Source organism: Mustela putorius, unplaced genomic scaffold, assembly GCF_011764305.1.
Source record: "Mustela putorius furo isolate JIRA1106 unplaced genomic scaffold, ASM1176430v1.1 tig00000992_pilon_pilon_pilon, whole genome shotgun sequence".
Taxonomy (NCBI): domain Eukaryota; kingdom Metazoa; phylum Chordata; class Mammalia; order Carnivora; family Mustelidae; genus Mustela; species Mustela putorius.
In genome coordinates, this window is record NW_025421526.1 from 2,096,389 (window position 1) to 2,115,296 (window position 18,908).

Sequence of the window (18,908 nt, forward strand, 5' to 3'; positions counted from 1 at the left end):
CTAGATAGTTCTGTAAGAAGGTACTCTACGTTCCCCAATTCAAAACACCCAAACTTCCTTTCTTTCCTGTCGATGGAGAGTCTGATACTCTTTCGACTGCTAACGTGAGTGTTTGCTCAGAAGAAAACCCTTGGTGTGCATTCGGCTGTCAGTGCAGCAGAGGTACGCTGACACCGTGCTATCGCTCTACTGGCCTTCACAGCCAGCAGGGTTTCCATACACAGTGTGTATTCTTTATTTTGTACCTGCGAGACAATAAAACGTATGATCCCTATTTCATAAATGAGGCCACTAAGGCTTCTTAGAAGGAATTTATAAGGAAAGAGGGAGACTTTATTCCAGTCATCTGACTCCGGGCAGTGCTCCCGCGGCGCTCCTGCCACGCGGAGTTAGTAGACGCCGAGCGAGCTCACACACACCGCACCGTCCGCCCCACTGAGCGCCCAGGCGGAGGCGAACGCCATCCCTCATGAAGACACTGCTCAGGGGTCAAATAAGTCTGCCTTGACGTCAGTAAAATACGAGGAAGATAAATAGGTTTTCTATGTGAAGTAGACTTTCACGGTTCTTGAACAATTCCCTCCCTGAACCAAACGGGCAAACAGCTCCCAAAGTCATTAGATTAGAAAAAAGGATAAAATTAAGTGAGCACATGTACTGCCAAGTTGGTGGGTTGCACCCTAATACCAGAGTATAACTCTCAGGGGTTTGGGGGGTTTGCTTTTCCTAACCTGCTTTGTGAGTCATCGAGAGGTGGGCCCAGGCCTGGCTCAAGGGAAAAACATTAAATAAATAACATTTATTTACTGCCATTTCAGACCTCCCCGCTATGCTTCTCCCCTAACCTCCCATTCTGCCCCCAACGACCTACAGGTCATTGCTCCCGCAGTCTTTCTCCCGTCACCCTGAGTAACTGGGTGGGCACTGGAGGAAATCATTTCAATTACGGCAGCAGAAAACAGCCTGCCATGGTCTAATCAGGGAATCAACCTAAGTATTAGGAACACCTGCTTTTCTTCAGTGCCTTTAAAGTGAGAGGAATTTTAACTCAATTTCTCAATATGCAGATGAAAACAACCTGCTCAAGGTCACACGGCTCAAATGGCCGATCAGGACCCACACGCGAGACTCCACGGACCATGCACTAACTGCCCATGGAAAGTAAGTGGAAAAGGAGAAGTTTGAAATGTAGAAATTGCTAACTGTTAAAGGCTCTACGTATCAAAAAATGGTAATAGTTGGGAACCAAGGGAATTTCCTATGATCAAAAAGAGAAAAAAAATCTCACTGAAACAATGAGCTTTTCCTTCTATCTACAGGCCCAACCTACAGTATATATGCTGTTGGCACCAAAAAAAAAAAAAAAAGAAAGAAAGAAATATAGTATCATGTTAGCGTCTATTTCTTTATTCTAAAATGGTGATGTTTTAGGAATATAGGGTAAAAAAATAGAGAAATTAAAGAAGAAAAATTAATGGATGTCACAAACGTCCCCAACCTCTTTGAAATTCTCTAAATAAATCTCACAAGATATGATATAGGTCCAATCATGAAGTCTCACATTAGCTTGGTGACTTCCATTTTAGTGTATTACAGAGATGCTAACTCGCACCCTTGTGCACCCACAGAGAGCCCATCTTTCCACACACCGACGCCTTCCGTGTGATGCACTACCACGGGGTTCTACCCTGAAGAAACTCAAAAGTCCTCTTCAGAAACAGTAGGAATGTGGTGGGCAAATTTCCAGTTTGATTCTCCTTAGGCAACTTCCAGTTTCATTAGAATGGATCTGAAGTGATTGTAATGTCTTGACTGTGGAACCGTCCATGGGCAAGTACAGAACGCCCTCGACAGCCCTGTTGCATCCGCCTAAAGCGTGAGACACAGACTCGATCTGAGACTGGAGTTGTCGCCCAGGACCACAGTATCCACCGGTTCTGATGGTCAGAGAACAGGGAAAAAAAGACTGCAAAAGGCAATTCATCATATAATCAGCTCTCATTGTAAGGGAGTCATATTCTTAATACTGGGCATTAAATAGTAACTAGAAAGCACGCGCTGTGAATTTCTCATGGAGGAGCAGAGAAGAGGACACAAAACAGTCAAGTTTTGGTGGGAGCCCAGGCTCCAGGGAAAAGTCTGTAATCTGAAGCAAAATTTGGGAAGTTGACAACATCCAAGCAGAACTGCAGCGTGAGACCCTAATTCTCATGCAGAATTCTCAGCGCTTTCCCTTCAGACAGAAAGAAGCTTGAAAGCACATTTTCCGAAAACAGAACAAAACTAAAGTCATCTATTTTAAAACTGTTTTTCTAGAACTGAACTTGCTCATTCTTCTAGGACCTTGTAACATTGCATCCATGGAACAGATGTGGAAGGAATACCAGGTCACTCAGGTAAGTGGACCTCCCACAAGTTTATGAAACATACTTATTTATATGCTGAAGATGCCAAAATACTAACTTAATTATCATAAACGTACTAAGTTAATTTTATTCCGCCCTCCTCCCTGCTGCAAACACAAGCACTGCCAACGGAACTTTGGATGTAGTCACTGGTTAATCTCTACAGCACTAATTCTGTTTCATTTCTGTCTCATTCTCTAAAGTAATTATCCCACTTTTTTTTTCTTTTTTTTTTTTAAGTAAAATAAACAGATTGTAAAAAGACCGAGATCTTCCCAGGCTCATGAGAACTCCATTTGTTCAGGAATTTACTAGTTGTTTCTCAGCAAAATTCAGTTCAGTTTTACTATGCTTAAGGGAGAAAAATAAAAGCACAAACACACGCCTAATCGAATGGGCAGATGTCAAGATTTGAGGGGAAATAGGAAATGGTTAGAGAAAGAAATGAGATTTTTTTAAATGAACACTCAGAAAGACATAACGTAGCTCCTTCAGGCTTGGACACAAGATCCCTGAGGAAATGTTCAGTGGTTCCTCCTTCAAGGCCCAAGTTTTTTTGTTTTGCTTTGTGTTGTTTTGTTTTGTTTTTTAACTACAAATTCATGTAAAAGAAAATTGTTATACCAGAATCACTCATTTGCCTCAGAATGACCAGTATCTTTCTGCCTTCTCAAAATAAAGTATCAACTTTCCTTATAAAACTTCAGAGGTTTTGTGTTTATAGCCAAAGGCCAGAAAATGAGGAACTATTTTCTGCAGTTCATCTTCTGTGGTAACAAGTTAATCTCAGTGTCCACCAGTCCATCCTACCAGAAATTCTAGCTCAAAAATTAGCATTAACATGAGAAAGATGACGTTCTGAATTAAACTGTAACAGTTTTTATTAACATATAATGTATTTTTTGTTTCAGGGTACAGGTCTGGGAGTCATCAGTCTTACACACTTCCTAGCACTCACCATAACACACACCCTCCCCAGAGTCCATAACCCAACCACCCCATACCTCCCCTACCCCCAGCAACCCTCAGTTTCCTGAGTTTAATAGTCTGTTACGGTTTGTCTCCCTCCCCGGTCCCATCTTGTTTCATTTTTTCCCTCCCTACCCCCGAATCTCCGCCCTGCCTCTCAACTCCTTATATCAGAGCTACCCTGTGGCCCAGCACTCACGCTCCTGAGTATTTACCCTAAAGATACAAATGTAGTAACCGAAGGGGCACGTGCACCCGAATGTTTATAGCAGCAATGTCCACAATAGCCAAACTATGGAAAGAACCTAGATGTCCATCAACAGATGAGTGGATAAAGAAGATGTGGTGTATATACACAATGGAATACTATGCAGCCATCAAAAGAAATGAAATCTTGCCATTTGCAACGACGTGGATGGAACCAGAGGGTATCATGCTGAGTGAAATAAGTCAATCAGAGAAAGACAATTATCATATAAAAAAACTGTAACTTAATCATTTCTTCAATATAAAGCTCTGCAATGAATGAGAGAGAAATGGCTTAAAAATAACTTCAAACTAGAAACAGGAATCTGACAGGTTCCACTACCTCAGGAGCAAAAGTAAGCATGACTGCTATTTAAGATAAATGAAAATATTAAATCTCTATAAATGAATTTATTTGCTATGGAACCCACCCACATTTTTAGAATTTCATGATGAAAGAATCTAAAACGGATGGCCACAGAACCACCATACTGAATAATGCAGATTCAATTAAAAGAATTCATAGCTACAAATTACCTGGCAAGTTTTCATATGCAGACCTCCCTCTAAGTCAAACCCGTCATTTGTTCAAGTTTTAAAAACTGAGAAGAAAGAAAGAAAGGAAAGCACGAGTAAGTGTGAACACCGTGCCTACTTCCTACACCAGCTTCTGCCTTCTGGAGTAGACCTCACAAAATTCTCCTGGGAGTAAAAGAAGTGAAGAAACCAGCAGACTTTGGAAAACGAAGAGGCTTGCTGCGAGGTCCGGGAGACGGTGGTCACCCCCATGGCAGGACCCCACGGTCCTGGGAGCTGCCTCGGCAATCCCTGTGTCCAGAAGCGATTCCTCTCATTCCTGATGCCCCCCAGAGCCATGCGGTGTGGAAAACACGCTTCTAAACTTGAATAGAGACTCTTATGACGATCATAGTTTCAGAAAATAAACTCCGAAACTCGTAGACAGGCGTGAGGTAGCCCCGCAACCTGGAAGGAGCCGTGCCTGGCTCACACAGGGGAAGCCACGGCAGAGAATGAAGTGTGGGTGTGACACGGGGAGGGCGGGGGACGCTTCAAACCGCAGGGCCACGAGACAGTCTCCGATGGAAAGATGTTTTGGTTTCTTTGGTTTTCCCCCATAATAAACCTACACAAGGAGCCACACAATAAAGCTCTACTATTTGAAGAGTAACTTTTTTAAATGGATTTAGAATATAGCCCAGCTAGAAATGAGTCACATATTTTGATGTATTATCCGAATGACCATACTATTAATGGTAGGTAAAATTTAAGTTTTACATTTTAAGTAAATTTAAATTGCATTTTAAGTTTTACACTAGATTTTCATCTCTTTGGGAGCAAAAGTTGTTTCTTTTATTTTCCTATGATATCTAAGTTTCATCCTCATAATCACCTAATATGCGTTATTTTCATTGCTGTGTAATTAAACAGTAATGGAGAAATAGTATCAACGATCAGTTAACGAGCTCCTGCTGTTTGTCAGGACCCACACTACATAGGCGGTTTATATATACAGTCATCTTCATAATAATGATGTGAGGTCGATATGGTTATTCCAATTTTACAGATGAAGAAACTAAGACATAAAGAAATAAAAAATTGTGCAAGATTATACAAATTTGTAAAAACTGAGTTTGATATAAGTTCACTAATAGTTGAATAAATGCTAGGAAATATTTTTAGAGTTTTTAAAATCATGTCTAATTGGTACACATTCAGGGAATAACGATTATGTGCCTAATACATACAGTGAATCGATAACATGGCGTGGGACCTGGAAAACAGCAAGTAGGAAAAGGTTCAGGGCATGCGCGTGTGCAGTGGGAGCTGGGACTACAGCGTGTGCAGTGGGAGCTGGGACTACAGCGTGTGCAGTGGGAGCTGGGACTACAGCGTGTGCAGTGGGAGCTGGGGACTACAGCGTGTGCAGTGGGAGCTGGGACTACAGCGTGTGCAGTGGGAGCTGGGGACTACAGCGTGTGCAGTGGGAGCTGGGACTACAGCGTGTGCAGTGGGAGCTGGGACTACAGCGTGTGCAGTGGGAGCTGGGACTACAGCGTGTGCAGTGGGAGCTGGGGGACTACAGCGTGTGCAGTGGGAGCTGGGGACTACAGCGTGTGCAGTGGGAGCTGGGACTACAGCGTGTGCAGTGGGAGCTGGGACTACAGCGTGTGCAGTGGGAGCTGGGACTACAGCGTGTGCAGTGGGAGCTGGGACTACAGCGTGTGCAGTGGGAGCTGGGACTACAGCGTGTGCAGTGGGAGCTGGGACTACAGCGTGTGCAGTGGGAGCTGGGACTACAGCGTGTGCAGTGGGAGCTGGGGACTACACGCGACTTCTTGTTTCCAGGCAGGGAGTGACAGCTACGGTAGGACTAAGATTCTGGAACTGAGCCCCATCGTAGAAGGTCTCATATGCCACGCTCAGGAGCCTGCACATGATTGTTTCCCTCGGATTCCAGGAGCCAGCAGGTGACGGAGCTGGCAATGACGTGATCAGAGTTCAGTTTGATGTCACAGCAGCAACAGAGGAGCTCTCCACACACGTGAGTGGGAAGCGGCCACATAGGAGGCCTGGCTAGGAATTCAAATGCTTTTGCAATTATCCAGGGATTTGACTGTACCTGAACCGAGGCATTTGTAGAAGAGAGGGAAAAGGGGTATATTTGGGAAATATTGAGCAGATAAAACGGTAACATTAAGTGACTGATGGGAATTCTGCTTTAGTGAGCAGGTACGATGATGTCGTTCCCTGATATAAGGAATACATAGGAAACATGCTCTTGTCTCGAAGGCACGCTCATGAGTCGAGTTTTAGATGCGCTGAACTTGAAGAGGTTATGGCCCGTCCGCGGAAGGTGGGAAGGTCAGGACAGAGAGAGATCTGCGAATTCTCGGCCGTTCGCTGTTAAGTGGAGTCCTGAGGGAGGTGATTCCCCGATGATCCGGGAAGAGAATAAGCAGCGAAGACCAGTGAACCAGATCCTGTGAGGGAAGAAAGGGGGAGGGGCGAAGGAAGAAGGGACAAGTCGCCCAGGAGGCTGACAGGAAAAGGTCAGGCAGCTCGAGGGAGAACTTTCAGAGAACAGTTTTTCAAGAAAGCCAGAGTGGTCAGTTGTATCAGATAATGGAGAAAGCCTGATGAAACAGATTAAAGGGGCCCATGGGAACATCACACATTTTAGTCCTCAGCTTACTGGACCAGCTTAACGGAGTAGAGGAGACGAAATCGGAGCGCACGGGCATGAGAGGGGGCTTGGAGACAGAGGCAGAGAGTGTGCGTCTCCTAGAGCAGCTGGACGAAGAATTCAGACAGGGTGGCAGCCAGACACGGCCTGGGAGGAGCCGGGCTTGTTTACCAGAGAAGGGGAAAGACCCCAGAGAAAGGAAGTGGCTGTCCTTAGAGCAAAGAGAGGACGCCTGGTGGAGCGAGTTCCCCTGGGAAGTGGGAAACAGACAAAACTACAGAAGGGAAACAAATCCAGAAGCTTCTTCAAAACAAATTCAAAGATTAGGTAAAAGTCAAAAATATGCCACTAAGGTTTGTATCTGTGATGACTGAAATCAGATCGTAGTATCACTTTCTGTGTCTCAGTCAAGTGTTTTAAAATCACCTTCAGGGGTAAGTTCCAAGAGTCCCAGCAGACTGACAGAGGTATGTACATTTTCCCAACTCCAGATGAGGACCCAAAAGTCTGGTGAGGTTAAAACACACTTTGCAGGTTGCAGAACTCCTAAACACCAGAGATGGACCAGAACCAGGTGTTTCCCCAATGACTGCCAGACTGGGCTGCTTTACTCAAGCACACAGACTTTAAGGCTGTGATGCTTATGGTGCAAGCAACATCTCTACTGAGAATATATTTGTTGTCTCTTGCAACTGAATTTGTAATTCTGATTGAGCAGACACCGAAAAGAGAAAAAAAGATGAAAGAAAGAGAGAGAAAGAACTGTGAGATGTCTTTTCTCTTTCCCAGGAGAAATTAAAAAAAAAAAAAAAAAGCATGTAAACATTTTTGAGTTTGAACATTACATCACAGAGCTACAGGGACACTTGAATTCATTAATATTGTTGATGTTGCTACCTTCTCTGTAGAAGGCACATGGATAAGAAGAATCTTATGCTATCAGAATCCCACTAATTACTTACCACTAGTGGGATTTCTCTTACTCACGTTCCTTAGAGAATATAGTCACAGTATAAGATGAAAACACCTTGATTTCTTCTGAAGGGCTTAGTTTTGAACATTTCAATAAACTATCATAAAAACACGAAGGTTGCAATGTGGCTACAACTTTAAGGCAAAATTTTCCATAGGATAGTCTTCTCGCTGCAGCAAATGCCAAAAGTAGATACTTTTAAAAATACTGACTATCATGACTCCACAGTCTTACAGGGAATTTAGATGAAATTTACATGGAAAGTAATCAAGAGAAAAGCTGAATTGTGAGTATCTTCCCAACTCCATTATTTTATATAAACTTATACAACTTGGCCAAATTTATATAATGAATCACTTAATAACTAATAATTTTAGACTTTTCCCTACCATTACTACATATCTCATATGTAAATCTAAATTTTTCAATGTGACCTCAGAGCAAAAAATGGTAGGTCAAAAAATGACTGACTTTTAAACATTTTATAAATGTAATAAAAAGCCAAGTGATGATGTATATGGATTGTCCTTCAAGTAGGAGTACATTAATTAAATAGTTTTCTTCCTGTGATCATAGTTTAACATGATTCCAATCTTGTAAGTCCCAGCTCCTCAAAACAAAGCTTTCTCTTTCTGTTTTTACCTCATTTCCAGCATTATGGGCATTTCTGGAATGATCAACCCCATGAATTGTAGTTCTGCGGTGATAGTGCTAAAATTATGAAGAATATGAAGTAAAAGAGAGAAAATGAAAACTCCACATTCACCTATTAAAATATATTTCAATAACATGCATCCACTGTATAGTAGAACAATTTACATAAGCTACTATCAGTGGGGTTTGGGCATGGAGTTATTTTTCCAGAAATGACAGTGAATCTGCAGTGGTTTATCTATGAACTTTAATTAGGCAGACCTGTAACTGAAGGGAATAACTGGAGTATCAAGTTACCACCAAGTCACAGCTGTGTAGTCTTGGAACAAGAACCTGACTGGCCCACATCAAGATCAAGAGTGTTAGGCAGAGATGTCACACAGTGGTTGACCAACATGAATCAGAATCCCCTAGAAAGCTTCCCAAATCCCATCCAAACCTGCCAAGTCGGGGTATCTGGAAAGGAAAAGAGCCCAGAATCCATACTGGTAACAAGCTCCTCAGATGACCACACAGCCAGCTCAATGTGGACCTGTGGATTGTTTACCACTAACCCAAAGAGTCATGGCCAAAGCATATATTTCTTTATACAAAGACAAATATTTGTATTTATTTGTATTTATAAAAATATATATTTGTATTTATAAAAAAAATTATCTGTATCGAGGCACCTGGGTGGCACAGTCTGTTGACTGTGGCTGATTCTTGGTTTCGGCTCAGGTGGTGATCTCGGGGTCCTGATACTGAGCCGCATATCAGGCTCTGAGGCTCAGGGCTGAGTCTGCTGGAAAGACCCTCCACCCTCGCTTCCTCTGCCTTCTCACCATGTTCTTTCCTCTCTTCTCTCTCTCTTAAAGATAAAATACTGTCTTTATCTCTCGATCTACAGTCTACATGTAGAGAGAGAGATACACTCTTCAAAGTAAAGCCTCAGTTTAGTTTGGGTAGAAGTTACAGATACTTCTCAATTTATCTGGACAGAATCAGGAAGCGAAGAACTGCAGACTCATTTCAGTGCCTTCCAATGATCTTAGTCTCACACACTACTCAGAAGTGAACAATAACCAGGGTAGATCTGATCACACAACTATATCCTGCCCCTTGAAATTAGAAGACTTGTTCCACAGAAAGTGACTGACACTCACTGGGGTTGGGACTGGAGTTGCTTCCTAGCGGCTATTCTGTCTTTCATATCCTTCATAACATAACTCTATTCAGTAGCGTCCACAGCTAGTGCTACCTAGCTAAAACACTACATTTCCTAGCTGCCCCCTTGTAGCTTTGTGTGCCTAGATGGCTAAATTCCAGCCACTATAAGTTGAAATGGAATGAAGGCCTAATTGTCTCCATGAAAAGAGAGAGAATCACCGCCTTTGCCTCTCATTCTCTATTCAGATGCCTGGAAAGTAAATGTAATGGCTGGAACTCCAGCAGCCACCTAGGACCATCACTCGAGCATTATACCCTAGGGATATGAAAGCAAAGAACTAGAAAGAGATTGAGTCTTTGATGACTTTGTAAAGCTCATATACCAGGCTTTCACTCCTTCACTAAAAGCTTCTTTTAAAAATGGAAAAAAAAAGAAATTAAACTATTGCTTTCTGTTAGATGCAGCTGAACCACGATAAAAACATCCACCGTAAAAGCTTGCCTGTCCTACACAATCCAAAGTATCTACTTTATCAGTATTGAGTTTAAAACAATTTATGCACGGTCAAGTATCTTGAGCTATGTATTCATATTCTCTCCTTCCTTTAAAGTGGTCTGATCCAAGTAAGGCTGAGCAATAAGCATTTGTGTCTTCAGATTTGTATTTTAATGATGAGATAAATGGCAGATGCAGCATAATAAAATGAAAGAGACCTTGATATAAAAAGGACTGTCAGCCCCTCATCTCTTAGTAATCAGAAGTTGGCTTGGGTCCAGGATATCAGTGTAGGGTTGCAACAAGAGGGTTCCAGATTTATGGTCCATGAGCCAAACTTGGCACTCAGACATATTGCATTTGGCTTAGGCAGTACTTTCTGAAAACATTAGTTTTGAATGGTCTTAAAGGGGGCAGGCATCTTCAGCTCTCCACCGGCCCACCATCCCCTACCGATGCACAACCACGTACACCCTCCACTTGTTTACGGCACCTGCCTGGCCTCCGGAAATAAAATGGGACATTTCAGCACCTTTTCTCCTCTCTGTTTCTTCTCTGTTGCTGAAATCAAGGGTTCATATCAAAGATGATTTTCTAAGATTAAGTCTGTCCAATTCTAATAACAAGAATGTGTATAACTCAGTAGGTATTAGAAGTTTGTTTAGGAATGTAACAATTATTATAAATGCACTAGTATTTTCTCCTGCAAAAAACAAATGGGAAACCCTTTTAAAGCTCCCTACCACCACCATCACAAACATAGGTACCCAAAAACTCATCAAAATCTGATTTTGTCATTCTAACTCTGACTCTGGTTGCTTAACAGTTTCAATTAATGTTAGCCCAACTTCCTTTCAGTTCTTAGGAATTTATTTTATTTTATTTTTTTCAGTTCTTAAAATTCACTAATAAGTAGCAATGTTTGGACCTAAAAGGCCTAAGACTTGATTTGCTTACTTTTACCTCATTGCTCATAAGTATTTCTATCAGGCAGGCACTAGGCTTATGTTTACACTTCCGGTAAATAACCACAGTCAAACAGATTAGAGATACACCTTGAAGTATTAAAAAGAAAAATATCAAAGTGTGTAAATATCCACTTACATGTGATAACATGTCTTTCCATTTCAAAGGGGACATATTTGTATGCAAACTCAATAGCACATTCTATGACTTAGTTATAGCTAAAATTTGAAAAATATACTTGCTTTGCATGTGTACCTTAGTTCGTTCTTTAAAGCATTTACCTGAACTTACTCTTCCCCGAATTTAAAATCACATGGAGTTTCAAAGCTCTGACATGTTTATTAAGCTTGTGTCAAGCCTGAACAGGGGAAACAGAGTACTGCCAAGTATCCATTCAATGTAACTGAAACCAAAATACGCCCCTGAGTCAGTCCAAGTCACGGAACTCAGAATACTGGATCCTGGAATTCTTTTCTAGATCACCTTTCGTTAGGGCCATACTACTTTCTTTCGCTATTGAATTTTTATCACATATACTCTCCTAGGTAGAGTAATAAGGCAGAGGGATTTATTTTTTGTGATGTGAATGCGAGGAATTATACTATTTCTATAAAATCTGATATTTGGGATTCCAGTTGCTGTGCTCTTGGTTACACTGGGGGAACAGAGGTTGGTATGGAGATGAGGCAGTTTTGCACCAAATAACAGACGTCTAACATTTGTGTAAATTAATAATAAGAAAAATAAGCTCTCTTTATTTTTCAGAAGCACCTACAGAGTCATTACAGCTATTTGGGGAAGTCTGTTAACAAGTGGACGATTCCATACACCCTATGAGACAGACCTTCCGTTTATTCCCATGCTCAATTATTGTCACACTTTGTAAAAGTTGTTCTAAAATATTAACAAGGAGCGCTGTGTTAAGTTTAAAGTTGTTGATTGTTTTGGTGGGGGAGGGGAGTGAACTGTCCCCTTAGTAATTAGATTTGCTGCTTCTATTGTAATTTTTCTGTGTTTTTTCTCTCCCCTTTCCTGACGTCTACATCCCAAGTATTTTTCCCCACCCTTCCAACCAATGCATGTTTTTCACACCAATACAAAGAAACGGAAGAGTTTTACTTTTTGTAAATTTTTTCGTTTTTGAAAACATAAAAAGTAACATAAAAAGTTTCAAGTTTTTGGAAGTGCCCCCTCTATGGGACTCTGGACAGATTGTTGGGTCTTCATCTCACATTCTTATTTTCACTCTGAAAATGATTCTTAGAACTCGTGGCCTCTAGACTAATTTTATGATCATCTTCAGAAAAAAAAGACACAGAAGTAGGCATTTAAAAACATATACAGACATCTGCATATCTATAAACACGAAAGTATATGTGAAAGACAGTAACCAAAAGGTTTACATGTGCTAAGTTGTAAAAGCTTGAGTTTGATGTTAAATAATCATGAAAATCTATAATGGCCTATTATGAAAAAGAACATGTCTGGAGAACAAGGACTTAATAATCAGTGGAACCAAATTCAGAATTTTCTTATATTTTATAGCCACCAGGCATTTTGCTTAAGCAGACCACAAACCCAGCCCTCACATGAGCAAACTGCATAGGAAAAAAAGTCGGTAACAGGCAAGGTTCGTCTTAAAATAGAGAAAAAGATAGGAAACCTGCATCTAAAGGATAATGTCCCTGCGAGTGCTCCATGAGAGATACTTCATCCCAAAGGCGGCAGGGGTGCTGCCTCCGCCATCTGGCAGGGACCCCCCTGTCCTGATGGTGCAGCCGGGAGGGGGACAGGGTCTCAGGAATCCGGCTTCTTTCAGCCTCTGTCACGGGAGGTAAAGGGGACTTGCTCTGGGTCAGCAGAAGCAGTTTTAAGATCCCAGATGGGAACAGACAGAAGGAAAGTCTGTGAAGGGAGGAGAGCCCGGCCGGAGACAAAGAGGAGTCCGTCACCCAGTGGCCGCAGAGGTCCTTGCACACAAAGAATCCTGCGGCCTGAGGTCCCCTGCCCCAGCCCGAGGACAGAGCCCCTCCGGTGACCCTGCCTTCAGGGCTCCGATTCAAGTGCTCCGCTTTCCTTTCAAAGGTCTCCCCCTCCCCTTGCGGCCCGAAAAGGACTCAGCCTGGAGGGACTTGGGCAGCAGTACCCCGTGGTGTCCTCTGCCCAGCGGGGTCTGCAGACAATCGGACGTCCTCGGCCGCTCCCAGGTGCTGCTCTGCGCGCCCGGCCCCACTCCCCACTGCAAGTGCCCCCGCGCCCTCTCCCTCCCCTGGGCTGTGCATCCCCATCCCAAACCCGCAGGACACAGCACAAGCAGCGCAAAGGGCGAACTCACCATCCTCGCCTTCGTCCTGGGCTCTGGCGGAGACGAACCGCCCTAGTAAAACGGTCAGCAGGAGGAGAGGGCTTGCTCGCAGCCAGTGTGCCATCTCGTCGCAATGTGAGACATGCGGGTCCTGCTGGGAGCGAGAAGTGACTCTAAGGTTCTTGGAGCACCATGAAGCCGGCCTGGGCTCTCTCTGCTGGGCCGGGGCAGCCTCTGCAAACCCCCTTCCCAGCACCAGCTCCAGCACAGTCTGAGAAAACTTTTTTCAAGCGATGCAGCTTTAAATAGGAAGAATGCTGCCTCCACTTCTTTTCCTGCCCCTTTTCAGCTTGTTCAGGCTCATAACTATCCAGTGTCTGCCAAGCAACGGTCTGATTGATGGTAAACAGCCAAATCAGAGCGCGCCTCTCTGCGTCTCCGAGCCTCCAACTGTCCCTGCTCCGTTTATGTTTTAAACAGAAATGGGCGCTTAATCACAGAAACAAACTTTTAGTTCTTTTTTTCTTTTCTTCTTCTTCTTCTTTTTTTTTTAAGACAGACTGTTAGAAGAAACTACTCCTATTCCCCCCTCCCTAATCCTTCCCCTAGGCACACGCCACCGCTTCACTTTTTCCCTATAAGCTGAAAAAGACATTAGGGGGGGAAATACAGCCGTGTAGCCTCGATTTTGGTGTCAAGATCACCCAGGTCTCTTGTCCACTTTACACTTGCAAAGGATTGAATTTTAACCCTTTCTTTTGACTGAAGAGGACATATTCTCGTCTCCTTGCCAGGTTTTGTTTCTTTTCCCAGATTCTGGAAGGGGACGATTCAAATTGTGCCCAAGTCAAGTCCAGGCAAAGGGACTGTTTCAGACAAATAAATTTGGGATGTGTCATACTTTAAGACTATCTCTGGGTTTCTCCACATCTCTCGTTTATGGGAACACATCTTCAGGTCCATCTTGTCCCAGAAAGTTTTATTCTGTTGAAAACTGGTCTGTGATGTCCCTGTGAAGGGCTGGGAGGTCTACTGCACTCGAAGCCTCCCTTCCAACAGTGGCTCTGCCACTTACCAACTTCTTAAACATGAACCCCTTTATCTCTAGGCACTCCAATTTGCTCATTTGAGGAAAGGGCTTTGCCCTGACCTGTGTGCAGGGTTTAGTGATACTAAAACGAGGAATATGCTACTAACTAAGTTCCAAATTACAAAGAGCTACATAAGAGGAAATGGTGGTGTTATTATTCCCACATTAATTTTTCAGGGACTGTGACAGTCCCAGTGACACAAGCCATTTACCAGCAATATTCATAAACTTTGGGCCATTGCTCATGCCTCGCCAAGAACTTAATGACCTCAGAATGTTCTACATAATGCAATACATCTGCTATCTTGACTCCACCTGGAATGGCTACTCCATACAACACAGGGGCGTCGGCGGTCTCCAGTTACTCACCAGCGATCAGGCACCTTGCACGGCACTAAGCACTGAGGGAGACAACGACCCAAAAGAAGTGGAAGCCATGCCCGTTGCCTTTAAGGTACACATGTACATGCTAAAAAAATAAATTCACGTGAAACAAAGAAACATAAGCTGGAGCGTATAAACATGTGTGGGTGTATTAACGCCAATAGAAATTCAGAGAAAGGAGATATGATAGAGGGCAATTAGGTAAGTAATACACTATCACTTTTTATAGAGGAAATCCAAGAACCTTTGAATTTTTAGCATGGAGCTAGAATCTCTGGAGATGTATTCCAGAGGGGGACCAACTTTCCAAGCAGCTGTAAGCCCGTCCTTCTCAGTTAAATTTTTCACTTTTATAAGAAAGATTAAGAACACAGTTCAATCTCTCATGGTTCACTCAAGTTTCAGCCTCTTCTTCCTGTCAAACCAAAAGCATATGGTGTGATAGGGACACAGCAAATATTTTCAGGACAGCTGTGATAAATTAGCTCGTCTTCATGAGCTTTCTGACTTGGGCTTTTCCTCCATGATCAGCTTTAGGGTCCTACGTTATAACTCGGAAAAGAGGAGCGCATACACAGGTGTTGACCAGGTGTGTTGGTTTCATAGATGTGGTTGCGTTCGGCAGAGGGGATCCAACCACTCCTCAGTCCCCGAACTAATTCAAGGCCTTAGTGCTTAAGTGGGGAGCTCAGAAGCCCATCACAATTTCAATAAGCTCCTCCCAAGTGCACATATCAGAAAAATGTCTGCCTCCTGGGTAAGTCTGTACCAAATCCACTTTCACAGCAACCCTGAAAGTTATTTATAATTTTCCTTGAATCCTATGTAAAGATTCAAAGGAGCTTACCGGTTCAAGTTTGCTCAGCTACCAAGTGGTAGACTAACACTTAGGTTCTGTTTCAGAAATGCTGACTCCGAAGTGAGTATTCTCACCTCCTAGCTCTTAGACCGGCCGAACACCGGTATTTCGCTGAGAGGCCTCAGCACCTTCAGGGTCGGTCCTTCCCTCTGTACTCTCCGTCCCATCCTTTGTGTGCCCTTCAGGACATCACTCTGTGTCCTCCTCTCTATCCTCAAAAAAAGAAAAAAAAAAGAAAGCCCCAAGATTCCCCTGAACTACTCATCTTCTATAGTTTCCTTTTTTCCTTCTACTTCTTAACTCCTAGGTACACTTGACCGTCTTCATTAGAACATCATCACCAGCACCGCAAGAGACATCGAGAAACCCAAAGACCTTCCGTCTTTTCTCCCTGTAGTATTTGATGCTCTGACGACTCCCTTGTTACGGAAACTCCATCCTCCCAAGACTTCCTGGCCCCACAAACTTCTCTTATACCCCCCTTTTCTGTCCAAACTTCCTTTCCTAATTCTCTCAGAGAGCTACTATGATCCCAGCGCCGTCTCAGTGGCACTCTCCCATCCTGCCCATCCTCTTGGACTGTATTAACTATTGGAGCCCTGGATGTTACTTCCATTCACATGCTCATGGTTTCCAGTCAAGGCTTTCCTCCTCAGTTGCAGATCTGCAGACTTGTGTTTCTAAGTGTCTGTTTTGAACATCTTTCTCTGGACAAGTCCATGAAACTCAAGGAATCCAAAATGAAACCATTATCTCTCACTGTTCTTTATCTGCATTAACACTGTCACCATTACTCTAGTCCCACAGATTAGGAACACAGGAAGACACCCTTTCTCCTCCCTCAGCCTACATCCAACTGATGGCCAAGTCTTGTTGATTTTGTCATTTCTTCACTCAATTACTTTTCCTTTCCTAAAAAACTATGAACTCCCAAGTACTCAGATGATACAGTTACATGACATTTTAAAAGAAGAAAAAGGGGAGGAGGTGGCGGGGAGAGGAAGGGAGAGGGAACAGGAAGACGCCTGTGCCTGTTTCTTGATTTCCATCTCTTTCTGCTTTCCTCTTTTGGCTTCAGCCATTGGAAACATGGACTTTTTCCCCCAGGCACATAGAAGTTCACACCTCCGAGCTCTGCCCAGGCTCCGACTTGCCTGAGATCGCCATGTCCCTGGCCTAATCCATTCCCTTACTCAACAAGTCTTTGTTGGATGCCTGTTACTTGCCAGGTTCTACTCAAGGAGCGAAGGACGCACCTGCGAACAACACAAACAGGGTCCCTGATGCGGTGGAGCCTCCAACCTTGAGCGGAAACCAGCAGGGAAGAAGTGAACAAGCAGGCAGGTAATTCCAGACGGTAATATGCCAAGAAGGAGGTAAACAGTGTGTTGGTTTAGAGTCGTTCAGGAGCTGATACTGGGAAGAATGCCGTAGATTAGGGCCATCAGGGCAGACCCACTGAAAGAGGCAGCAGTGAATCAGAGACCTAAAATCTGAGAAAGTATCAATCCCCAGAGAACTGGGAGAAAATGGCATTCCAAGCAGGAACGGCAAGTGTAAGTGGCCTGGAATGATATATTACTTTTCTATAGTTGTCGTAAAAATTATCACAAACTTAGTCATTTACAGCAATACAATGTAATATCTTACCATTTTGAGAGTCACAAGTCTGGGTCTCACTCGGCTAAAATCAAGGTGTCAGCAGGCCTGCGTTCCTTTATAGAGGTTCTAGGGGAGAACCTATTTCTTTTCCGTTTTAAACTTCCAGGGGTCAATCACATTCTCACAGCCTCTTTCTCCATTTCAAAGCGAGCAACATAGCCTCAGGCTGACATTATTTTTTGTGGCCACATGTTTCTCTGACCAGAGGCAAGAAGGGTTCTCTGCTTTGGACAACAAATGTGACTCGATTGGTTCCACCTGTAAAATCCAGGATAATTTCTCCCATCTCAAGATCTTCAATCACATCTGCCAAATCCGTCTTGACATGAAAAGTAACAGGTTCACAGTTTCTGAAGGTTAAAGCGTAGATATCCTTGGAAGGCCATCATCCTCCTACCATACATAGGAAAGGCCTTCGAATGGGCAAGAGTAGGAAGAAAGCCCTTTCTGGTTAGGGTTGGTGAGGAAAGCCTTACAGGTCACGGAGAGGAGTTTAGATTTTTTTTTCCTCCCCTAAATGCAAGGGGAATAGATTCTCATTGGAATACTGTACTCTAATGTGCTGATTTTTAAATAGTATGAACAGTTTACGAGAAATGTGTTCTACCAAGGCAAGAATGGAAGTGAGAACACAATAAGGAAGGACTTCTACTCCAGATGAGACATGGTGGTGGTTCGAAGTCGAGAAGGGCAGTGAAAACAGAAAGAAGCAGGGGGAATCCAGATAAGTTTGGAAATCCAGTCACTGAGAATTTAGGTAAAGGGAAAGATTTAGGGGACATCTCTGCCAACTAGGAGAATGACAGAGCTGCCGAAGCTTACGTTTTCCCAGCCCACCTTCCACACAGACAGACCCCGGCTCTGCCTTCACAGCGCTTCCGGGCGTGTTCTGTGCAGACACCGCTAACGTCACCTGCCATGGGTATGTCTGTTTCCCCTGCTGGACTGAAAGCCGCCTGGGATTACGACACTGTTTGGTTATTCACATTTTCCCAATAGTTATTGGTTGAACGCGTGTCATTTGGTGAAGAATCAGTAGAACTGATGACCGAAAGGCCATGAGAGAAGTGGCAGTGAGCCCAAATAAAAATGACTCTAAGACCCAAGCCAGGGGACTAGGAAAATGCTGATCCTGGTGAAAGAACTATCTTGGCTGGGAAGAGAAACTGGTAATGGAGTTGAAGAAGCGCACTGAACAGATGAGCTGCGCCTCCGCACATTCACGCTAAGAGACAGCCTCACCGTAATTTCTGAGCAAAAAAAGCCTGTGTATTACGAATACACTCTCTTTCTGGCAGAAAGCCACTGTGGAAATAGTAACCATAACAAGAGTAGTAACGGGTAAAATGTATTAAGTGTTGACCATGTGTCAAATGCTATGTAAGCATTTTATATGTATTAATTCACTTAATCCTCAAATCGATGCTATGGGATAAGTGCTATTATTTTCCCTGTTTTACCGATGAAGAAAGGATATTCAGGCTCAAAGATAGGTAACTGCGTCATACATCAAGGAATTACCAGATCCAGGTTTAGAACTCTGGC

General features: G+C 43.3%; 1 protein-coding gene across 1 annotated transcript in view; it reads right to left on the reverse strand.

The window, feature by feature from the left end:
* The window catches only part of COL5A2 (collagen type V alpha 2 chain), a 137,516-nt gene extending 123,704 nt beyond the window's left edge, over positions 1 to 13,812 (reverse strand). Inside the window, exon 1 of the mRNA XM_004763364.3 lies at positions 13,399 to 13,812. Coding sequence (XP_004763421.1) covers positions 13,399 to 13,492 — 94 coding nt within the window. The 5' untranslated portion in view covers positions 13,493 to 13,812. The remainder of the gene's footprint in view (positions 1 to 13,398) is intronic.
* Between the last annotated feature and the right edge of the window lie 5,096 nt (positions 13,813 to 18,908).